General features: G+C 44.0%; 1 protein-coding gene and 1 long non-coding RNA gene across 2 annotated transcripts in view; one reads left to right on the forward strand and one right to left on the reverse strand.

The window, feature by feature from the left end:
• LOC130276635 (5-hydroxytryptamine receptor 3A-like) overlaps positions 1-377 on the reverse strand; it is a 68344-nt gene extending 67967 nt beyond the window's left edge. The window contains exon 1 of the mRNA XM_056526282.1: positions 273-377. Within this exon, the coding sequence (XP_056382257.1) occupies positions 273-318 (46 nt within the window). The 5' untranslated portion in view covers positions 319-377. The remainder of the gene's footprint in view (positions 1-272) is intronic.
• Positions 1-25755, forward strand: part of LOC130276636 (uncharacterized) — an 83987-nt gene that overhangs the window by 2481 nt on the left and 55751 nt on the right. The window contains exon 2 of the long non-coding RNA XR_008845197.1: positions 990-1125. This is a non-coding gene — a long non-coding RNA (uncharacterized LOC130276636). The remainder of the gene's footprint in view (positions 1-989; positions 1126-25755) is intronic.

Here is a 25755-nt window from a genome sequence, read left to right on the forward strand (position 1 = left end):
AAAGTGCTATATATGCCAAAATGATAATGATAAAAGCTACAAGTAACTGTGCACAGAAAAAAGCCCTCAAACAAATTAAAAAGTCTTTTTTTTTTTATTTTTTTTTTAAAGCACTGGAGATACACTTTAAAGAAACCTGTGCTGTCCACAGTATGCGATAAACAGCTTTAAAGACAGGTCCAATATTCTAATGACTACATTAAATAATAATGAAGTCGGCAACAATAATACAAGTTATTGTACAGTTAATATAAAATAGATAAAGGACTTACCCAGCAGAATGACTGTGAGAGGCAGTATAATTCTATGAAGAGACATTCTAATGTGATAGACGGTAAGTGTTGGTCCCTATATCACTGCTTGTGACAAGGTATTTCTGTTCTCTTAGGAGTGGGAGGGATAAAACTTGACTTACATCATAATGCGGAGAAACCTGTTTGAAAGGTGAAAATCTTTTGACAGTGGTTATCAAAATAAAACTAATTGCTTCTTTGGTAATACCACTTATCATAGTTCATGTATTTTCAGTAATTACGTAGAACTAATACATACAGTATTTTACAGAACTTACCAAGATAATGAAACCTCTTCTGCGGGAGAATTTATCATTATATTCGGAAAATCCAATGCTAATTTGAAAAGAAATATGCCAGTGTGAATCTACCCTCTGGGATTGTGTATATGGGCTGATAACTACTGGAAGGATTAATATTTTTTTTTAAAGAACAAATCTGTTTAACTTTCTGGAGCCAGTTGATATATATAAAAAGTTTTTTTGCTGGGATACCATTTTAACACTAATGTGAGTGTCACTCCTAAAGTTCTTAACTCTGTGTTGTCTGATGTACAGCCTGTTTTTGCTCCTATCCCTACTGTTGTTGCTTGTCAGCCCATTGAGGTTAACCATTCCTCTATCTGTAAATGTTATTCCTTTTCCTAATAGTCAGTACCTGAAATTTGTTTAAATCAAGCTATTTCTTGTGATTCAGAGCCCTGACGAAGCGCATAACTTGTGATACAGACCGTCGCCCACTGTCTGAACACCCCACATGAACATCTACCCACACCCTGCTAAGCCTGCACAGTTGTGAATAAAGGACAAAGAAGCAGTCAAGCAAGTCCACAGTGAGTGCTCCATTATTTACTTAAATTTTCTCATGCACAGTAAATCTTGTCTATATGCGTTTGACACGTTGAGCACCACAGAGGATTCAATTCACACATCTGCTACATCTCCCAATAGCTCACAACATGGAATGGCCAAGTTTTGGTAACCGTGTATAGGAGCAGTGGCAGTGCCGAGTTGCTTTGGTGAAAGTTATTGCTAGTACTTGTGAAGTGTCACCTTAGGGTTACCACCTATCATTAGCTAAAAAAAAAAAATATATATATATATATATATATATATATATATATATATATATATATATATGGAGTGGTGAGTATATAGATGTGTCTTCATTGCTCCCTTCTTATAATGATCAAATTACCAAGGTGGATAAGAAGGAGGAGAAGGAGGATGAGAGGAAGAGGTCGGCAGTCATGAAAACTTTGAATAATTGGTTTCAGGCTCTCTACATATAGAGGGAGATTTATCAAAACCTGTCCAGAGGAACAGTTGCAGAGTTGCCCATAGCAACCAATCAGACCACTTCTTTCATTTTTGAAAAGGCCACTGAAAAATGAAAGAACCCATCTGATTGGTTGCTATGGGTAACTTAGCACCGTTTCCTCTGGACAGGTTTTTGATGAATCTCTCCCATATTTTTCTGTACTTGGTGAGAAGTGTTCTGCACTGTTCCAGCATGTTGATCAAGTGTTGGAAGCTTACCGTAACTTTGGGGGGCAGCTTGGCACACTTGTGTCTAGATGTTCGGTCAAAAATTGGTGCTTCAGATGAATGCTAACTGGGCACAAAAGGACGTAGGTTTATGGATAAACCTAATAATCCTGCAGCGTTCCAGACAATGTACTGTAAATGCTACTACGTTATTTTGGAAAGGAATGGGTTTCTGATATAATGAATCACAGAGTAAATTGCAAGGGAATTGTAAATACAAACACAAATGTTTCCATTGCGCAGGGGCCTATCAAGTTTCAAGGTGCTTTAAGAGGAATAGTCAATCCACCCAACAGCAACCTTCAACAAAGGAATCCTCATCCAAGAGCAAAGCATGCTTCCATGGCTCGCTCTGTGACAAAAGTGAGGGCTAAATTAATGATTGATGGTTTTACATATGGTTTTGAAATCCCTGAATTTACAGGTGAGGGTTGTTCTTGTGTGGATAACTTGCATTCTGTCTGCATTAATCCTGCCATTGTACAAGAGACAATTGGGCCTTTTCCTAACTTTAGACTGTCCCCATTGGGCCTAGTACCCAAGAAGAAGCCTAACTTATTTAGGCTTAAACACCATTTGTTTAACCCTGTACACAGTTCTCTGAATGATTTTGTTAACCCTAGTGATTTTTCTGTTGCCTCTTTTTGAGTCTGCATTAGTTTTCTTGCACATTTTGAACCGAGGAACCAGGAACTCTCCTCACCAAGGCCAATATAAAGTCTGCATTTAGGATACACCTGGTTTGTGAGAAATATTATGGTTATTTGAGTATTTTCATTTTAACGTTTATTTTTAGTTTGATAAGGCTCTCCCTACTGGTTTCTCATTGTCGTTTTTACTTGGAGTTTTTCTAAAAAATGCTGCACTTGATCAATGGAATGCTTTGTCAGAAACCAATTTGTTTGAGAAATGTACAGTGTTTGTTAAGTATGTTGGTATTTACTTCCAGAGTGTTCTGTAGAAAGCTCTTTTTAGAAACACACGGTTTAAAGTCGCTGCGGGCTTATACTTGACTGTCTATGTTTGGTTTCTAATATTGTTAGAGCTATTTCCTGTTTAAGTCTAGTCTGTGATTTGGAGCAGACAGTTTCAGAATTGTAGGATTCTAGTGCAACTGTGTGGGGGCCCTTTATGGGGGCTAAACATTGCTAGGGACACTATTGGAAGATCCTACTACTGGGGTGGGCACACTTTGGAGACTAACCACTATGAGAGGCACTATATAGAGTTTTAACCACTGTGTGGGAGCACAATATGGGGGTAACTACTGTGGATGGCCACTACTGGGGGGGGGGGGGAGGCAGTGGGAAGTAGGTTTGTTTAGATGAAAGGTGCTGGAAAATTGTGGAGTCCAACGATATGTTCACACGGTGGATTGTCTTTGCTAAATTCATCCGTAATATTTTGCACAGACCTTCCGCTGCAGCAGAGTCCCATTGATATAAAAGGGTATTTGGCTTCACTGCGTACATGGTGGAATTTCCACTTGTCTATTCTTTTTGAAGCTTAGACTCGGAAATGCACTGCCGTCTATGAGACTGCACATGTTTTCCGGGTGGACATTCCCTACATTTTACTACTGTGTGAACATACCCTCAAATGTTTGTCTGGCAGATTCTGGGGAGACAAAGTGTAGCTGGAAGAAGTCGCTATGGCCATCTAGGCCGGAAGGAAAAGAAAATTGAATGACTACGATCGGAGAAGAGGTCAACTGTGAGTTACTGGATGTAACTGCACTGTAGTCACTATGGGAAAAACGTATCAAAACTTATGTAAAGGAAGAGAGGCCTTTCTAAAAATAAAATAAGTAATCTGATTGGTTGCTATAGGCAACTGCACCACTATTCCTCTACACAGGTTTTGATAAATCTCAGTATATGGGGGTTATGTTGTGTTTTGTGGTGTTTTTCAGTCATTAGGAGGTAGTAATATGTGGTCATGGTGTAGCCGATTATTCGTTCGCTGTATAAATTTATCATTGGTAATATTGATCTTGGACAATTCGAACTGACCAATCAGAATGGACATTTCACTGGTAAAACACCTGTATTACTGGTAGTGTGGTAGCTGGGGGGTGTAGGGTTGAACAGGGGTGTTGCAATGTAGTGTTGCTGGGTAAAGGTTTAACTCTTGATTGTCGTGACGCCAGGGTGTGGGCTTCCTCTAGCTATATATGTCCTAGAAATAAAGGATTGTCCACAGCCGGAATTGCAATAAACTTGAAATAACTTTACTGCAGATTTTATGCAGGATGCAATGAACAACAGTCTTTACAAGAGGACCGGGATTTAGGCTCCTCACAGGTTGGCTGGGACTTTGTAGGAAATAAGCTTTGATTCCTTTTGTACGCTGTTCCACTGAATTTAGGGGTATGTTTAGGTCCAGCAGTCACGTAGGATTTGTTAGGATGGAGTTGGATTAACTCACGGTTTAAGAAGGTGCTGAATTGATAGGCTTTAGGCCTAGATTGTCTTGCAGAATTGTACGGAGCTGTTACTGCTTTCCAGCGCAGGAACAAGAGATGTTGCTGCTAGCTTTGCAGCCAGGAACAAGAGAGAGATTATTGGCTAACAGCACCCTTATATACTGAAGGGGCAGGATCAAAGCTTATTGGTTCCCCAAACCTGTCAGTCCTAGTACAAAGCTTTATGGTACATCACATGACCTATCACATGACCCAAAGGTCCTTAACCTCAGCATAAAAGAATTATTAAATATCACATGACCTAAGGTCCTGTACAGTAATTATACTATAATAAAATATATTAAATATATACAGTTTTAATGACATTAGGAGGCGACTAGAGGTTAAGCCACCAAGAAAGCCCTATCAGCACGGAGGAATTCTGACTATGGGGACCCACGACTAAGGTACGGGGCCAGGTCCAGTACCGGAACGCCACAGTAGCACCTCACTACAGTACAGGGAGGTACTACATGTTCAGTACTCCTCTTTACCTGTGCCAGGGTTAGCTGCTCCTTTGGACATCAGGCGGCGGCTCCATTTTTACTTTTTTGGAACACTGTGTGTGCTGTACAGGACTGTTAAGAAACTCCTGTTCTCTACATAGACAGTGATCTACAGCTTCAAGTAGATTTTTCTTACTTTTATATGTAAGGATTTGCTTTATCTGTATTAGTTACCTACTCTTTTTTCCTTTTAATCCTCACTTTTTCTATTTTTGAATAGTGTTGGGCGCGAATATTCACACTTCGAATTTTTATTGCAAATTTGCGAATATTGCGAATATATTCACTATGTATTCGAAATGACGAATATTCACTTTTTTCTGCATATGCGAATATTTGCATATGCGCATATCTGCGTATGCGAATATTCGCATATGTAAATATTCGCATATGTACATATTTGCATATGTGAATATTCACATAGTCCTTCTTTTCACTTCTGGGCCAATTAGAATGATGCAAATACACTTATCAGAGGTTATCAACTACATCCCTAGCAACCAATAGTAAAGTTGCCCACCCCCTCACTTTTTCTTCCCAGAATACGCGAATATGCGAATATAACGAATACGCGGAATTCGCTTATATAAGACGAACATTCGTCCATATATTCGCAAGATATCGCAAATTCGAATATGGGCAATGCCGCTCATCACTATTTTTGAATGACATTTTGGTGGCTTCAGAACCAGTAACTAGTTTTCCATATAGTTATGGTCTCAACATAGAATGGTTTCAGCATACAGTGGTCGTCCTGGAACCAATTAATATTATAACTTGAGGGACCACTGTACTGGATTTGTTTAGTAACAGCATGATTGTAATATGTAAGTAGAAAGTTCTTGCTCTCTTTATACTGCTATTTGGAAACTGTATGGCTCTTATCTACAGGTTTAGAGTGCATTCACACATACAGGTTCTGCTGCAGATTTCAGTGTAAACTAAATAATTGAACACATCAAATCTGCAGCAGATCCTGTACATGTAAATGCACCCAAACAGTATATATGTATACATTCCATTTTACTGGTACTGTTATACACTGCAGATTTTTGTGTTTCACAAACCTGCTGCAGAAGATCTTCAGAGTATCCACCCTTGTATGAGCATTCCCTTTATGTGGACATTTATGGGGTTGCCTGCTGCTTTGCTGTATTAGGGTGCATTCACACATGTGTATTTTCTGCTGCAGATCTGCTGCAGATCTGCTGCAGACTTAATTCAGAAGATTTTGCTGCCCATTGAAGTCAACGGGCAGTAGAATCTGCAGTAGCAAATCTGCAGCAGATCTGCAGCAAAAATACGCGTGATTGCACCCTTAAGGAGATCATGATTGATCTTAAACTATGACATATTGGTGCGAACTGTCAATACTTGATTTAAATGGCAGTAACACAGGTATTTTTTTAAAATGTTCTTGCATTAGGCTAGGTTTCCACACAGGTATTTGATGGCATTTTTAGGAATAGTGCCACTGCAGTTCTTGCACCAAAGTCAGAAGGGTATTCAAATGTAATGGGAAATATAAAGAAGGACTTATACTTCTCCATCCTGCTGGAACCACTTCTGACTTTGGCTGAAAAACTGCAGTGTCAGTATTTAAAAAAAACACACACACACAAAAAAAGTGTAGAAACCTAGCCTTAACCCCTTAAGGACCAAGCACGAATGAGTACGTCCCTGCACCCTGGGTCTTAAGGACCAGGCACATACTCATACGTCCGTGGGAATTTCGGTCCCCGCCGGGCGGGGACCGGGTGACTGCTGATGTCGATCAGCAGTCTCCCCGCGCAAATGCCCAGGGGGCTCATCAGACCCCCCCATGTCGGCGATCAGCGCAAATCGCAAGTGAATTCACACTTGCGATTTGCGCGTTTCCGGGTCATTACGGGCCTATGGTGACCCGGTGACCCTGAATATAAGGGGGATCGCGGGTGTCTAAGACACCCACAATCCCCCTGAAGAGATAGGAGTGAGGTGGCAGGGGTGCCACCCCTCCTATTCCTGCTATTGGTGGTCTAGACGCGACCACCAATAGCAGATCGGGGGCGGGGCGGTTAACTTTCGTTTTCCCCGTCCTGCCCTACCACAATAGGCGGGGCAAAATGGGGAAACGACAGAGGATCGGCGCCGGAGTCCACTTACCGATCTGCGGAGGCTGCGGGCGACGATCGGCGTCGGAGATTGGCGGGCGGCGATGTCGTGCAGCAGGCTCCCTGGATCCGACAGAAGCCGGTAAGTTGTCTAGCAACATCTGGTGGGCTACAGTCCGAGACCACTATATAGTGGTCTCTATACTGTAGCACTCCAGTTGTTGCAAAACTACAACTCCCAGCATGCCCAGACAGCTGTTTGGGCATGCTGGGAGTTGTAGTTTTGCAACAGCTGGAGGGCTACAGTTTGAGACCACTATATGGTAGTCTCTGAACTATAGCCCTCCAGATCTTGCAAAACTACAACTCCTAGCATGCCCACACAACTGTTTGCTGTCAGGGCATGCTGGGATTTGTAGTTTTGCAGCATCTGGAGGGCCACAGTTTGCAGTGGTCTCTATACTGTAGCTCTCCAGATGTTGCAAAACTGCAAATCCCAGCATGCACAGACAGCAAACAGCTGTCTCAGCATGCTGGGAGTTGTAGTTGCAATCCCTCCAGCTGTTGCATAACTACATCTCCCAGCATGCCCTTCGGTGATCAGTACATGCTGGGAGTTGTAGTTTTGCAACAGCTGGAGGCACACTGGTTGGAAAATATTGAGTTAGATAACAGAACCTAACTGAAGGTTTTCCAACCAGTGTGCCTCCAGCTGTTGCAAAAGTAATTAGTAGTTTTGAAACAGCTGGAGGTTTGCCCCCCCCATGTGAACGTACAGGGTACATTCACACGGGCAGGCTTACAGTAAGTCTTCTGCTTCAAGTATGAGCTGCGAAAAAAACTCCTAGCAGGGAACTCACTGTAAACCTCCGCCAGTGTGAAACAGATTTGTAAATTACTTCTATTAAACAATCTTAATCCTTCCAACAGTTATTAGCTTCTGAAGTTGAGTTGTTGTTTTCTGTCTAACTGCTCTCTGATGACTCACGTCCCGAGTATTTTCATTTTAACATTTATTTTTAGTTTGATAAGGCTCTCCCTACTGGTTTCTCATTGTCGTTTTTACTTGGAGTTTTTCTAAAAAAATGCTGCACTTGATCAGTGGAATGCTTTGTCAGAAACCAATTTGTTTGAGAAATGTACAATGTTTGTTATGTATGTTGGTATTTACTTCCAGAGTGTTCTGTAGAAAGCTCTTTTTAGAAACACACGGTTTAAAGTCGCTGCGGGCTTATACTTGGCTGTCTATGTTTGGTTTCTAATATTGTTAGAGCTATTACCTGTTTAAGTCTAGTCTGTGATTTGGAGCAGCCAGTTTCAGAATTGTAGGATTCTAGTGCAACTGTGTGGGGGCCCTTTATGGGAGCTAAACATTGCTAGGGACACTATTGGAAGATCCTACTACAGGGGTGGGCACACTTTGGAGACTAACCACTATGAGAGGCACTATATAGAGTTTTAACCACTGTATGGGAGCACAATATGGGGGTAACTACTGCGGTTGGCCACTACAGGCGGGGAGGCAGTGGGAAGTAGGTTTGTTTAGATGAAAGGTGCTGGAAAGTTGTGGAGTCCAACGATATGTTCACACGGTGGATTGTCTTTGCTAAATTCAGCCGTAATATTTTGCACAGACCTTCCGCTGCAGCAGAGTCCCATTGATATAAAAGGGTATTTGGCTTCACTGCGTACATGGTGGAATTTCCACTTGTCTATTCTTTTTGAAGCTTACACTCGGAAATGCACTGCCGTCTATGAGACTGCACATGTTTTCCGGGTGGACATTCCCTACATTTTACTACTGTGTGAACATACCCTCAAATGTTTGTCTGGCAGATTCTGGGGAGACAAAGTGTAGCTGGAAGAAGTCGCCATGGCCATCTAGGCCGGAAGGAAAAGAAAATTGAATGACTACGACCGGAGAAGAGGTCAACTGTGAGTTACTGGATGTAACTGCACTGTAGTCACTATGGGAAAAACGTATCAAAACTTATGTAAAGGAAGAGAGGCCTTTCTAAAAATAAAATAAGTAATCTGATTGGTTGCTATAGGCAACTGCACCACTATTCCTCTACACAGGTTTTGATAAATCTCAGTATATGGGGGTTATGTTGTGTTTTGTGGTGTTTTTCAGTCATTAGGAGGTAGTAATATGTGGTCATGGTGTAGCCGATTATTCGTTCGCTGTATAAATTTATCATTGGTAATATTGATCTTGGACAATCAGAACTGACCAATCAGAATGGACATTTCACTGGTAAAACACCTGTATTACTGGTAGTGTGGTAGCTTGGGGGGTGTAGGGTTGAACAGGGGTGTTGCAATGTAGTGTTGCTGGGTAAAGGTTTAACTCTTGATTGTCGTGACGCCAGGGTGTGGGCTTCCTTTAGCTATATATGTCCTACCGACACCCGTCTCAAGAGCGATAGGGAGGAATAAAGGATTGTCCACAGCCGGAATTGCAATAAACTTGAAATAACTTTACTGCAGATTTTATGCAGGATGCAATGAACAACAGTCTTTACAAGAGGACCGGGATTTAGACTCCTCACAGGTTGGCTGGGACTTTGTAGGAAATAAGCTTTGATTCCTTTTGTACGCTGTTCCACTGAATTTAGGGGTATGTTTAGGTCCACGTAGGATTTGTTAGGATGGAACAACCTACAAAATTAGCCCAAACTTATGTTCAAAAATTTTTAATCTTTATTATGAATACAAAACAGGTAGAAAAAAACCCTTAAAATAACCCACCCTTAAAAAATCCCCAACAAAAAGCTGAGCAGGGTATCTCTGGGACAAGTACAATATCACATATATTGCCAATAGCACAATCCTACAGTATAGGTTTGGTCAGCGTATAATAGAACAATGTCTCAAAACACTTTACCTAGTTGTGACATGCTGACAGCCTCCCAGTGATACACCTGCGACCTCGACACGTGTTTCGGATGATTCCTTTCTCAAGAGGCGCTGCTTGAGGTGAGAACTTTAAAAATTCCGCACGTGATGATTGGATAGATGAGGGTGGATCACGTGGGAAACCCCTAGCCAGACATTTTAAGATCATGCACCAATCTAATTGGAGATTATTGAAAGTTAAGGGTATTGATAAGATTTATATGGGCAATAGGGGAGGCGATGCCACAAGGGCCCTCCTACGTAAGGAGACGAAATGGATTGTGATGTTGGATACCATGACCCCCAAAGGGTTAAATGAATATTTGAGTTTCTCTCCCTTCCTATAATTTGGAACTTGTTTTTAATGTTTGTTTCTTTTATTGAGGTACTATTGTGCTCTTTGTGATGACGTGACGTAACATGATGATATCTAAGGAGGAGTGAGTCAATTGGCATTTCTGCAAGAACCATCGTATATCCATGTGGAAGAATAACTTGGGAGGAGTGTGGACCTACATGACTATCCGGCAGCAAGGAATTTGGACATTTGACATTTGGGACCCCATATGACAATTTGGGACCCATTAATACTTTATCCAAGAATTTTTCTGAGGACCACTTTGGGTCCTATGTCAATTAGTCAGATGTCCGGCTTTTGGGAGATCATATCATATGATTACGGGTGTATATATATGGCAAAATATCTCTTTGAGGTTATGAGTATGGGTGTTCATGTGGGCGATGGGTCCATTGTGTGTTTTTTAGGGTTTAGGTGGTGGTTTTATGACTGACACTAATTTAGCTACACAAGGGGGGTTGGTGTATGTGTGTGGGGGGTGGGGGGAGCTTTGTGTGTGCGTGTGTGTGTATGTGCGTGGGGGGGGGGAAAGGGGGGGGGTTGTTTACTTATGTGGGTGTGATATGTGTGGTGTAGTAGTGGTTCGGTGTCGCAGGGTTTTGGATGTGGAAGGGGAGGGGGGATGGGGGGTGGGTGGGGGGAAGTTTGGGGTTATATACACAAATATAATCACATTCACTATTGTCATTCAATCAACTTTATTATTATTCTCACATAGTGATCACTATCACATATAATAGGGGGTGGGATTATCACTTGGTGGGGTACTGAGCCTTGGCTCTCTTCTGGGGTTATTATTATTATTATTAATTTTATTATCAATATTATTACAATATTATGAGTACGATTCATCATCTTTTACACTGGGTATGGTGTGTAGGATATAGTATGTGTGCATGGGTGCAGGCATGTGCACACACATGTGTGGGCATGGATGTATATATATATATATATACATATATACTAATTTGTATATATATATATATTTTCTTCATATATTATTGATTTTTCATTATATATTTTGTATTTTAAATTTTGAACCAATACCACTTATGGGTCTCTAATGGTATGCATGAAATGGATGATTGGATATAGGTAGGGGCTGCGGGCACTCATGTGTAGGTCCCACAGTATCCTGTAGGGGGCCTCCCTAGGATTAGGATATATTAACGCAAGGGATAGGAATAGATTACATGATTGATAGAGATTTGGGTATGAATAGATTTACATAATTCTTGTTGGAACAAACAATGAGGGCTATTCTATAACCACTTTGTGAAATCATTTCGATTCAGGATCTAAGTCTATGGTATTCTTGCTTTTTGATATATGACTAAACATTTCTTATATATTGTTAGTATTTATATAATTCTATTATTACAATTTCTTTTTGAATATAGTATAGCCAATTGATTATATTCTATAACAGTTTCCTTATTGGGACTTGTGACGCGGCTCCCCTGGATGATACTCACAAAGAGGATGGTTACGCCCGGAGCGCATGCGCGGATTCGTGACGCTGTGCCGTCTTTCGGAGGGCAGTCAGTACGGGCGGATGTGTTTCAAAGTCTGACGCGCATCCGCTGGTGACGCCACCCGGAAGTCGGCGGGCGTCTGGTTCCGCTACATGCGCCATTGGAGGGCTGCCATTATAAAGAGCCTGTAGTTCTCACCTCAAGCAGCGCCTCTTGAGAAAGGAATCATCCGAAACACGTGTCGAGGTCGCAGGAGTATCACTGGGAGGTTGTCAGCATGTCACAACTAGGTAAAGTGTTTTGAGACATTGTTCTATTATACGCTGACCAAAACCTATACTGTAGGATTGTGCTATTGGCAATATATGTGATATTGTACTTGTCCCAGAGATACCCTGCTCAGCTTTTTGTTGGGGATTTTTTAAGGGTGGGTTATTTTAAGGGTTTTTTCTACCTTTTTTGTATTCATAATAAAGATTAAAAATTTTTGAACATAAGTTTGGCCTAATTTTGTAGGTTGTTTGATTATTATTAGCCTTTTGGGCTCTGTAGGTAATATTTGTTAGGATGGAGTTGGATTAACTCACGGTTTAAGAAGGTGCTGAATTGATAGGCTTTAGGCCTAGATTGTCTTGCAGAATTGTACGGAGCTATTACTGCTTTCCAGCGCAGGAACAAGAGATGTTGCTGCTTGCTTTGCAGCCAGGAACAAGAGAGAGATTATTGGCTAACAACAACCTTATAAATATGAAGGGGCAGGATCAAAGCTTATTGGTTCCCCAAACCTGTCAGTCCTATGGGGATATTCTCCCATCATGCACAGCTTCTGGGACGTGACATCATCATTGAGCAGTTAGACAGAAAACTTCAGAAGCTAATAACTATTGGAAGGATTAAGATTTTTTAATAGAAGTAATTTACAAATCTGTTTAACTTTCCGGAGCCAGTTGATATATATAAAAAAAGGTTTTGCCTGGAATACCCCTTTAACGAAAATTCGTCAAACACCTGTGGGTGTTAAAGGGGTACTCCGTCCCTGGCATCTTATCCCCTATCCAAAGGATAGGGGATAAGATGTTAGATCGCCACGGTCCCGCTGCTGGGGACCCCCAGGATCGCTGCTGCAGCACCCCGCCATCATTACTGCACAGAGCGAGTTCGCTCTGTGCATAATGACGAGCGATACAGGGGCCGGAGCAGCGTGACATCATGGCTCCGCCCCTCATTACATCACGGCCCATCCCCTTAATGCAAGTCTATGGCAGGGGGCATGACGACCGCCACGCCCCTCCCATAGACTTGTATTGACTGGGCAGGCCGTGACGTCACGAGGGGCGGAGCCGTGATGTAACGATGCTCCGGCCCCTGTATTTACCATCATTACGTGCAGAGCGATCTCGCTCTGCGCAGTAATGATAGCGGGGTGCTACAGCAGCGATCCCCGAAGTCCCCAGCAGTGGGACCCCAGCGATCTGACATCTTATCCCCTATCCTTTGGATAGGGAATAAGATGTCTAGGGGCGGAGTACCCCTTTAAGGCTCACAATACCCCTTGTTACATTCCGTGAGAGATGTAGTTTCCAAAATGGGGTCACATGTGGGTATACATTTTTTTGCATTTATGTCAGAAACGCTGTAAAATCAGCTACCCCTGTGCAAATCACAAATTTAGGCCTCAAATGTACATAGTCCACTGTCACTCTTGAGCCTTCTTGTGCATCCGCAGAGTATTTTACTCCAACATATGGGGTATTTCTGTACAAGAAAGGAGGAGAAATTGTGTTACAAATTTTGGGGGTCTTTTTTTTTCCTTTTACCTCTAGTGAAAATGAAAAGTATGGGGCAATACCATCATGTTAGTGTAAACATTTTTATTTTTTTACACTAACATCCTACACAACTTTTCCATTTCATAAGGGGTAAATGGAGAAAAATCCCCCCCAAAATGTGTTAGTCAATTTCTCCCGAATACAAAAATACCCCATATGTGGCCCTAAACTGTTGCCTTGAAATACGACCGGGCTCGGAAGTGAGAGAGTGCCATGCACATTTGAGGCCTAAATTAGGGATTTGCATAGGGACGTACTCGGATGCAAGCATTACACTTGCCTACAATACAAAAAAAATACCCTGTGGCAGTGTTCCCCAAACAGGGTGCCTCCAGCTGTTGCAAAACTCCCAGCATGTCTGGACAATCAATGGCTGTCTGGCAAAACTGGGAGTTGTTGTTTTGCTAAAGCTGGAGGCTCCATTTTGGAAACAGTGCTGTACAAGACTTTTTTTTTTATTGGGGGGGGGGGGGGGGGGGGAATGTGTAGTGGTGTGTTTATATAGGGTTTTACTTTTTATTTTGTGTAGTGTAGTGTAATGTAGTGTAGTGTTTTTAGAGTACTTTCACAAGGGCGGGGGTTTACAGCAAGTTTTCCACTGGGAGTTTGAGCTGTGGGGGAAAATTTGCCACAGCTCAAACTTGCAGCGGGTAACTCCCTACAAACCCCTGCCCATGTCAATGTACCCTTGGGGCAACTGGTAGTTGTGGTTTGCAACAGCTGGAGGCACACTGGTTGCGAAACTCTGAGTTAGGTAAAAAAAAACTCTGTGTTTCGCAACCAGTGTGCCATCAGCTGTTGCAAAACTACAACTCTCAGCATGCATTGACAACCGAAGGGCATGCTGGGAGCTGTAGTTATGCAACAGCTGGAGGCACACTACTACATCTCCTAGCGTGCCCTTTGGCTGTCCGTGCATGCTGGGAGTTGCAGTTATGCAACAGCTGGAGGCACACTCTTTCATAGAAAAATGTGTCTCCAGCTGTTGCATAATTAAAAGTCCCAGCATGAACAGCCAAAGGGCATGCTGGGAGTTGTAGTTTTGCCACCAGCTGTTGTAAAACTACAACTTACAGCATCCCCTTTAGCTGTCCATGTAGGGAGTTGTTGCTAAGCAACAGCAGGAGGCAAACAACTCACCTCCTACTGTTGGATCCCTCCGCCACTGAAGATGCTGCTGCTGCCACCACCGCCCAGGGTCCTCCACCGACACCGCTGACTCCGGGGACCCTCCACGCCGATGCCAGATAAGGGACCCCCCACTTGCCTGATCGCCGCCCGATCACCACCCAGCAGGCTCGGTGATTGATCGGTCATCCGGACCGATCAATCACGCGATCTTGAGGTGGCACCTGTGGTCTCAGTGCCCCCCAGGCATTGTCTCGGGATGCCTGCTGAATGATTTCAGCAGACATCCCAGTCCGGTCCCTGCCCGGCGAGTGGCGGGGACCAGAAATCCCACAGGCATACAGGTGTGCCCTGGGTCCCAGGAAGCCAGGGCGTACCTTTACGCCATGTGTCCGGGACAGGTTAAAAAGTTCAAATGTTGTTAAAAATTGGATTGAAATAGCTTTTGATTTCAGTAAATATGCTGCAAACACAACAAAGTACAATTTTCCGTTCTTTACAACCTATAAAGTATTTTGAAACTTACTGTGCGTAATAATTTGGGACAGTGCATTGTAAGTTTTTTATATAAAAAAAAAAACTGTTATCATTAGGAGGTTTGTTCAATAAAATTTGAATTGTACTCTTAAAGGGGTACTCCACTGGAAAACATTTTTTTAAATCAACTGGTGCCAGAAAGTTAAACAGATTTGTAATTTACTTCTATTTAAAATCTTAACCCTTCCAGTACTTATCAGCTGCTGTATGTTCCACAGGAAACTCTTTTCTTTTTGAATTTCCTTCTGACTGACCACAGTGCTCTCTGCTGACACCTCTGTCCATTTTAGGAAATGTCCAGAGTAGGAGCAAATCCCCCATAGCAAACCTATGTTGCTCCGGACAATTCCTAAAATAGACAGAAGTGTCAGCAGAGATCTTCTGCAAATACCATAAATTTATAGAAAGCACAGTATAGAGACAAGTAGGCACTGCTATGAGTTAACGGGGGTTAACCCTTAACCCCTACAAGACCCATGACGTAACGGTACGTCCCGACACCCTGGGTCTTAAGGACCAAGGACGTACAGTTACGTCATGGGCAGTTCTGGTCCCCGCCGTGCGCCGGGCGGGGATCGGACCAGGATGCCTGCTGAAATCCTTCAGCAGGCATCCCGTGCAAATGCCCAGGGGGGTCATCAGACCCCCCCATGTCGGCGATCGTGGCAAATCGCAAGTGAATTCACACTTCACACTGATTCCGGGTCATTCCGGGTCTATAGTGACCCGGTGACCCGGAATGTAAGGGGGATCGCGGGTGTCTAAGACACCCAGGATCCCCCTGAAGCGATAGGAGTAAGGTGGCATGGGTGCCACCCCTCCTATCCCTGCTATTGGTGGTCTAGACGCGACCACCAATAGCAGATCGGGGGCGGGGGGGTTTACTTTAATTTTCCCCGTCCTGCCCTCCCACAATAGGCAGGGCAGGATGGGGAAACGACGGGGACCGGCGCCGAAGATCCACTTACCAATCCGGGCGGGCGACGGAGGCTGCGGGCGGCGATGGACGTGCGGCTGGATCCGACGGAAGCCGGTGAGTTGCCTAGCAACATCTGGAGGGTACAGTTTGAGACCATTATACAGTGGTCTCTAACTGTAGCCCTCCAGATGTTGCAAAACTACAACTCCCAGCATGCCCAGACAGCTGTTTGGGCATGCTGGAATATGTAGTTTTGCAACAGCTGGAGGGCTACAGTTCGAGACCACTATATAGTGGTCCCTAAACTGTAGCCCTCCAGATCTTGCAAAACTACAACTCCTAGCATGCCCAAACAACTGTTTGCTGTCAGGGCATGCTGGGAATTGTAGTTTTGTAACAGCTGGAGGACCACAGTTTGGAGATCACTTTGCAGTGTTCTCTAAAATTGTAGCCCTCCAGAGGTTGAAAAACTGCAAATCCCAGCATGTCCAAACAGCAATCAGCTGTCTCGGCATGCTGGGAGTTGTAGTTGCGTACCTCCAGCTATTGCATAACTACATCTCCCAGCATGCCCTTCGGCGATCAGTACATGCTGGGAGTTGTAGTTTTGCAACAGCTGGAGGCACACTGGTTAGAAAATACTGAGTTAGGTAACAGAACCTAACTGAAGGTTTTCCAACCAGTGTGTCTCCAGCTGTTGCAAAAGTACAACTCCCAGCATGCATGGTCTGTCAGTACATGCTGGGAGTTGTAGTTTTGAAACAGCTGGAGGTTTGCCCCCCCATGTGAACGTACAGGGTACATTCACACAGGGAGGTTTACAGTAAGTTTCGTGCTTCAAGTTTGGGCTGCGGCAAATTTTTCGCCGCAGCTCAAACTCCTAGCGAGAAACTCACCGTAACACGTCAGTGCGAATGTACCCTAAAAACACTACACTAACACATAATAAAGAGTAAAACACTACATATACACCCCCTTACACTGTCCCCCCCCCCCCCCCAAATAAAAATGAAAACCGTATTGTATGGCAGTGTTTCCAAAACGGAGCCTTCAGCTGTTGCAAAACAACAACTCCCAGAATTTCCGGACAGCCACTGACTGTCCAGGCATGCTGGGAATTTAGCAACAGCTGGAGGCACCCTGTTTGGGAATCACTGGTGTAGAATACCCCTATGTCCACCCCTATGCAATCCCTAATTTAGTCCTCAAATGCGCATGGAGCTCTCTCACTTCGGAGCCCTGTCGTATTTCAAGGAAACAATTTAGGGCCACATATGGGGTATCTCCGTACTCGGGAGAAATTGCACTACAAATTTTGGGGGGCTTTTTCTCCATTTACCCCTTATGAAAAGGAAAAGTTGGGGCTACACCAGCTTGTTAGTGTAAAAAAAATTTAAAATTTTACACTAACATGCTGGTGTTGCCCTATACTTTTTATTTTCACAAGCGTTAAAAGGAAAAAAAAAGCCCCCCAAAATTTGTAATGCAATTTCTCCTGAGTACAGAAATACCCCATATGTGGGCGTAAAATGCTCTGCGGGCGCACAACAAGGCTCAGGAGTGAGAGTGCATCATGTACATTTGAGGCCTAAATTGGTGCTTTGCACCGGGGTGGCTGATTTTACAGCGGTTCTGACATAAACGCAAAAAAATAAATACCCACATGTGATCCCATTTTGGAAACTACACCCCTCACGTAATGTAATAAGGGGTACAGTGAGCATTTACGCCCCACAGGTGTCTGACAGATTTTTGGAACAGTGGTCCGTGAAAATGAGAAATTTTATTTTTCATTTGCACAGCCCACTGTTCCAAAGATCTGTCAAACGCCAGTGGGGTGTAAATACTCACTGCCCCCCTTATTAAATTCTGTGAGGGGTGTAGTTTCCAAAATAGGGTCACATGTGGGGGGTCCACTGTTCTGGCACCACGGGGGGCTTTGTAAACGCACATGGCCCCTGACTTCCATTCCAAACAATTTTTTTTCCCAAAAGCTTAATGGCGCTCCTTCTCTTCTGAGCATTGTAGTGCGCCAGCAGAGCACTTGACGTCCACACATGGGGTATTTCCATACTCAGAAGAGATGGGGTTACAGATTTTGGGGGGTCTTTTCTGCTATTAACCCTTGCAAAAATGTGAAATTTGGGGGGAAACACACATTTTAGTGAAAAAAAAATATTTTTTTTTTACATATGCAAAAGTCGCTCGCTTTATTCCTTATTACGTTCCTCAAGGGGTCTAGTTTCCAAAATGGTATGGCATGTGGTTTATTTTTGCTGTTCTGGCACCATAGGGGCTTACTAAATGCAACATGCCCCCCAAAAACCATTTCAGAAAAACGTACTCTCCAAAATCCCCTTGTCGCTCCTTCTCTTCTGAGCCTTCTACTGCGCCCGCCGAACACTTTACATAGGCATATGAGGTATGTGCTTACTCGAGAGAAATTGGGCTACAAATATAAGTATACATTTTCTCCTTTTACCCCTTGTAAAAATAAAAAAATTGGGTCTACAAGAACATGCGAGTGTAAAAAATGAAGATTGTGAATTTTCTTCTTCACTTTGCTGCTATTCCTGTGAAACACCTAAAGGGTTAAAACGCTGACTGAATGTCATTTTGAATACTTTGGGGGGTACACTTTTTATAATGGGGTCATTTGTGGGATATTTCTAATATGAAGACCCTTCAAATCCATTTCAAACCTGAACTGGTCCCTGAAAAATAGTGAGTTTGAAAATTTTGTGAAAAATTGGAAAATTGCTGCTGAACTTTGAAGCCCTCTGGTGTCTTCCAAAAGTAAAAACACGTAAATTTTATGATGCAAACATAAAGTAGACATATTGTATATGTGAATAAAATTTTTTTTTATTTGGAATATCCATTTTCCTTACAAGCAGAGAGCTTCAAAGTTAGAAAAATGCAAATTTTTCATCAAATTTTGGGATTTTTCACCAAGAAAGAATGCAAGTTACCACAAAAATTTACCACTATGTTAAAGTAGAATATGTCATGAAAAACCAGTCTCGGAATCAGAATGATAACTAAAAGCTTTCCAGAGTTATTAATGTTTAAAGTGACAGTGGTCAGATGTGTAAAAAACGCTCTGGTCCTAAGGTGTAAAATGGCCTGGTCCTTAAGGGGTTAAACTTCTCTGATATCTCAATGTGTGAACACAATGCACGTGTAATGAAATCAAGCAGTGTCCTCAATGCTATTCTGTCCAGCAATCCTTCGGGTTCCAAGGCCAGTACAAGTCTTCATGATGCAAAGTGTAGCAAGAAATAAGAGACGTCACTCACCAGGATGCTGAACGGTAACTTCTTTATTTTCAACGGTGCATAGACAGGGGTGCGCTCGGACGACTTTTCAGGGACGCAGCTTGTCAGCCATGAGCTGGGTTACAGCTGTTGCGCGTGCGTCAGTACACTTCGTCAGACCCTACCTGTTCCGTTCCCACGTCACTGATATAGGTAACTCCCCTCAGTGACGTGTCCGGAGCAGGTGTACACTAATTAAGTAGTGGGACAAACATACGTTACATATATAATAAAAGCAAGGTTGAAAACTTTACCATGAACACAGATTATAAAAGACACTATAATCTACTCTTTCATTCAGTCCTAGATTGCCGGCTGCATTTAGTTTGATTATCCATTTCGCCTCTGTTTGAAGCAGTATTTTCCTTTTATCTTTATTGCCTTTATTCAATATCACTTCTAGACCTTGAAAGAGTAGATTATCACTGTTGCCTTCATAAATTAAATTCATATGTTCAATAAAGCGTGGAGCGCCTTTTCTTGAGGAGACGGAATAAACGTGTTCCCTAAATCTAGTGTTGAGAGAGCGTTTTGTGCTGCCTATGTAGAACCGTCCGCAAGTGCAAATCATTGTGTACACTACCCATTGTGTTCTACATGTAATAAGATTTTTTTATGTGGATTTCCTCTCCACCTATGTGTGCCGTTTTCCTTGTCTTAAGATGCGGACACCATATACAGGAACCGCATCTGTGATTGCCTATGGGGCTGGTTCCAGACAGCCAATCTACTTTTTTTGATTAAGATTGAAAGTTGCTACTAGTAATGACAGCTTTCAGATTTTTACAGCGTCTGAACGCTATCAGAGGTTTTTCATTTACCAAGCTCGGTATCATTTTTAATCAGTGGCCAGTTCCTATTTCTAGGGGACTATATTTAATGGAGATGCCATTAAAGTCTTATGTACCTTCGGCAAGAAGTACCATCGCGGGTGGGACGGATTAGTAGGAATTCATTTCTCTGCTCTTCTCTTGGAGAACATCCCATTTTTGACGTTTGTATTTGTTTTAGGGACGGGATTATTCTGTAATCTTTGGTATGTGTGAGGGTCATTTAATTTGCGCAATGCTTCTTTTAAGTAATACTCGCCCGGCATTAAAACAACATTGCCGTCTTTGTCAGATCTTTTGGACACGACATCATCCTTTTTTTAAGACGTTGTAGTGCTGACCTTTCACCATACTCTAGATTATAGGGGTCTGTTTTATACACCAATGATTTAATTTCTTTTAGCACTATTATATGAAAAATATCTAAGTTGCTACTCGGGGTTATTTGGGGACAAATGGATGACTTGACACCTCCTTTAAATTCTTCTAGCATCATGAATTCTTTACCATCCCTATGCTCTTCCATCTCTATCTCCTGTAAATCTATAAGATTATTCAAATATTCTAGATCTACATTATCGGCATCTTTTAACACAATCAACTCAAGGGGTCCTATCACGGCCAGAATCTCTCCTTCTAGATTACTTTGGTAATTTTATTTATTGGTGAAAATTTTCCTTAAATTTAATTTTCTGACAGATTGAAATAAATCTACTTCAATCTACTTAATTAGTGTACACCTGCTCCGGACACGTCACTGAGGGGAGTTACCTGTATCAGTGACGTGGGAACTGATATGTCCCCAAAGGATAGGGCATAAGATGCCTAATCGCGGGGGGTCCCGCCGCTGAGGACCCTCGTGATCTTGCACGCAACACCCCGTTATAATCAGTCCCCAGAGTATGTTCGCTCCAGGTCTGATTACTGGCGAACACGGGGGCTGGAGCATTGTGACATCACTGCCCTGCCCCCGTGTTACATCACACTCCGCCCCTCCTTTGGATAGGGGATAAGATGTCTTAGCGCCGGAGCACCCCTTTAAGGGTTAACGGGGGGAGCAGTGCCGACTACTTGTCTCTCTACTGTGCTTTCTACGAAACTTTCATTATAGTCAGAGCACACTCCCATACCCTAAAGAGCCAGCCCATTGTGAGCTAGGACTCTGATGACTTGAATAGCAGTCTACCTGGTATGCCGGACGGTGCAGTGGGTGCCGGACGGAGGGGCATCAGCAGCTTTTTTAACCAATGTAACACTAGAGACATGCTAGCAGTCTACCTGAAATGCCGGACGGTACAGTGGGTGCCGGACGAAGGGGCGTCAGCAGCTTTTTTAACCAATGTAACACTAAAGACATGCTTCAAGTCATAAGCGTAAAGTAACATCTTTAGCCGAAAAAGAGACACGGTTGTTCTGGACTGTCAGTTCTTTATGGTCGAACAACGAATTTGAAAGAGTACCAAGAGGACTCAGGAACTATTAAGAACCATCAAAATTTGCTAACGATCCAGAATTTGTACAAACGTGGAAAATGATACATCAAGAATATTCACTACAAATGTTGAGAGCAGTAATTGATAAGAATGAACAAGAATAGTCAAAAATAGCAGAACTTATGAAAGCTAAAACTGAACTAAAAGCACGACGTGATGAGCAATTCCAGTCGTATATCAAGAAATTGGAGAAAAAAAGAGTAGCACTACAGTCCGTGATAAAAGATCAAAAGAAAGACAAGTTTATTAGAGACAAGTTGGATTAAGATACAGACAAAGTATTTCAAACAGGAGAGCAAAGACGACAACGCCCAGGGATGTGGAAATCCTATCGCCCGACGCCCGGGACAAGTAGTTTTTGGCGCCGGGCAGGTGAATTTGTCATAGATTTAGCCCTGTATCAGGCTAGCAGGGACAGACCGACTTCCCCCTTATTTTTCTTTAATGACGGTGTGAGGCGCAGGAGCCGATGCAAGTCTGCACCTCACACCGGCGCTCAGGGTGTATGAAGGGGGTGGCGGCGGCCCACAGCTGATTTCAGTAGCCGGGAGCCGCTGCTCAGAGAACCCCAATCCGCCCGTGCAGTGCAGTCTGTCCTCCTTCACACACAGAAATCCTCCCCAGCCCCGTGCAGTGCGTCCTCTCCTCTCTCCCCCCTGCTCTGTATTTTCCCCGTGCAAACTTGCAGCCTCTCCGTGGTAGATTAGGTCCTGTGGAGACAGAGCAGGGGGAGGAGGAGGGGGATGGAGCTGTGTGTGGGGGAGGGGAGGAGCTGTGTACCGAGCTGTGTTCGTCCTCGCTCTCCACCTGCTTCTTGTGTAATGTAGAGCGGGGGGTGTGAAGCTCAGGTGAGGAGGCCGAGCATGCAGGCGGCGGGAAGGGTGGTTGTATATGTATGTAATGTATAATTGGGGGGGGGGGGGGAATGTATCAGCGGCGGGTGTATGTATGATGTGTGCATATGTATGGTGTATATGTATGGTGTGAGTGTATGTGTGTATGATGTCTGTGTATATATGATGTGTGTATGATGTCTGTGTATATATGATGTGTGTATGATGTCTGTGTATATATGATGTATGATGTCTGTGTATATATGATGTGTGTATGATATCTGTGTATATATGATGTGTGTGTGATGTCTGTGTATATATAATGTGTGTGTGATGTCTGTGTATATATGATGTGTGTGTGATGTCTGTGTATATATGATGTGTGTGTGATGTCTGTGTATATATGATGTGTGTATGATGTCTGTGTATATATGATGTGTGTATGATGTCTGTGTATATATGATGTGTGAATGATGTCTGTGTATATGTGATGTGTGTATGATGTCTGTGTATATATGATGTGTGTATGATTGTGTATATATGATGTGTGTATGATTGTGTATATATGATGTGTGTATGATGTCTGTGTACATATGATGTGTGTATGATGTCTGTGTATATATGATGTGTGTATGATGTCTGTGTATATATGATGTGTGTATGATGTCTGTGTTAATATGATGTGTGTATGATGTCTGTGTATATATGATGTGTGTATGATTGTGTATACATGATGTGTGTATGATTGTGTATATATGATGTGTGTATGATTGTGTATATGTGATGTGTGTATGATGTCTGTGTATATATGATGTGTGTATGATGTCTGTGTATATATGATGTGTGTATGATTGTGTATATATGATGTGTGTATGATGTCTGTGTATATATGATGTGTGTATGATGTCTGTGTATATATGATGTGTGTATGATGTCTGTGTATATATGATGTGTGTATGATGTCTGTGTTAATATGATGTGTGTATGATGTCTATGTTAATATGATGTGTGTATGATGTCTGTGTATATATGATGTGTGTATGATTGTGTATATATGATGTGTGTATGATTGTGTATATATGATGTGTGTATGATTGTGTATATATGATGTGTGTATGATGTCTGTGTCAGTGGCGTTGCGACCCGGGTGCGGGGGGTGCGACCCGCACCGGGTGACACCAACCTAATGGGGTGACACCAAGACGCAGCACCCACCCCCCCTCCGCAGCTACACCGACAGCCCCCATCTGTGCCCGACCGGCCTCCCATCCGTCAGCACCCCCCCCTTCACCTGCACCTGCGCTGTGTGTGCGGTGCGCCCGTCCGTCAGCAACCCCCCCCCCTTTCACCTGCACTGTGCGCCCGTCCGTCATCACACCCCCCTCACCAGCACTGTGCCCGGCCTCCGCTCCCATGTCTGCGCCGGCCTGACGTCACACCGCATGGCCGCGCAGGAGGACGTCAGTTACGTCACTCGCAGGGCGCCTGGTGAGAAGGATCGCTGCACTGGATGGGTGAGTGTGTCTGTCTGTCTCTCTGTCTGTCTCTATCTATGTTTGTGTGTGTATGTGTGTGTGTGTGACTGTGTGTGTCTGTGACTGTGTGACTCTGTGTGTGTGACTGTGTGTGTTTGTGTGACTTTCTGAGTGTGTGTGTGACTGTGTGACTCTGAGTGTGTGTGTGCGACTCTGTGTGTGTGTGTGACTGTGTGACTGTGTGTGTGTCTGTCTGTGAGTGTGTGTCTATCTGACTGTGTGTGTGTTTGTGTGTGTGTCTCTCTGTGTTGTATGTGGTTTTTTGTATGTGTGTGTGTGGGGGGGGGGGGTGTTGGGTTGAACCAGCGATCTAATGTGGGGAGACTTTGACCCATTGTGGGGAACCTGCAAGGGAACCTGCGGCCTAATGTGGGGAAACTACTACCAAATGTGCGGAGTCTATGCTACCTAATGTGGGTGTTACGCCGAGCGCTCCGGGTCCCCGCTCCTCCCCGGAGCGCTCGCTACACTCTCGCTACTGCAGCGCTCCGGTCAGATCCTCTGACCCGGTGCGCTGCGATACCGCCTCCAGCCGGGATGCGATTCGCGATGCGGGTGGCGCCCGCTCGCGATGCGCACCCCGGCTCCCGTACCTGACTCGCTCTCCGTCGGTCCTGTCTCGGCGCGCGCGGCCCCGCTCCCTAGGGCGCGCGCGCGCCGGGTCTCTGCGATTTAAAGGGCCACTGCGCTGCTGATTGGCGCAGTGGTTCTAATTAGTGTGTTCACCTGTGCACTCCCTATTTATACCTCACTTCCCCTGCACTCCCTCGCCGGATCTTGTTGCCATTGTGCCAGTGAAAGCGTTTCCTTGTGTGTTCCTAGCCTGTGTTCCAGACCTCCTGCCGTTGCCCCTGACTACGATCCTTGCTGCCTGCCCCGACCTTCTGCTACGTCCGACCTTGCTTCTGTCTACTCCCTTGTACCGCGCCTATCTTCAGCAGTCAGAGAGGTTGAGCCGTTGCTAGTGGATACGACCTGGTCACTATCGCCGCAGCAAGACCATCCCGCTTTGCGGCGGGCTCTGGTGAAAACCAGTAGTGACTTAGAACCGGTCCACTAGCACGGTCCACGCCAATCCCTCTCTGGCACAGAGGATCCACCTCCTGCCAGCCGGCATCGTGACAGTAGATCCGGCCATGGATCCCGCTGAAGTTCCTCTGCCAGTTGTCGCCGACCTCACCACGGTGGTCGCCCAGCAGTCACAACAGATAGCGCAACAAGGCCACCAGCTGTCTCAACTGACCGTGATGCTACAGCAGCTACTACCACAGCTTCAGCAATCATCTCCTCCGCCAGCTCCTGCACCTCCTCCGCAGCGAGTGGCCGCTCCAGGCCTACGACTATCCTTGCCAGATAAATTTGATGGGGACTCTAAATTTTGCCGTGGCTTTCTTTCCCAATGTTCCCTGCACTTGGAGATGATGTCGGACCAGTTTCCTACCGAAAGGTCTAAGGTGGCTTTCGTAGTCAGCCTTCTGTCTGGAAAAGCTCTGTCATGGGCCACACCGCTCTGGGACCGCAATGACCCCGTCACTGCCTCTGTACACTCCTTCTTCTCAGAAATTCGAAGTGTCTTTGAGGAACCTGCCCGAGCCTCTTCTGCTGAGACTGCCCTGTTGAACCTGGTCCAGGGTAATTCTTCCGTTGGCGAGTACGCCGTACAATTCCGTACTCTTGCTTCAGAACTATCCTGGAATAAT

This window comes from Hyla sarda, chromosome 6, assembly GCF_029499605.1.
Source record: "Hyla sarda isolate aHylSar1 chromosome 6, aHylSar1.hap1, whole genome shotgun sequence".
Taxonomy (NCBI): domain Eukaryota; kingdom Metazoa; phylum Chordata; class Amphibia; order Anura; family Hylidae; genus Hyla; species Hyla sarda.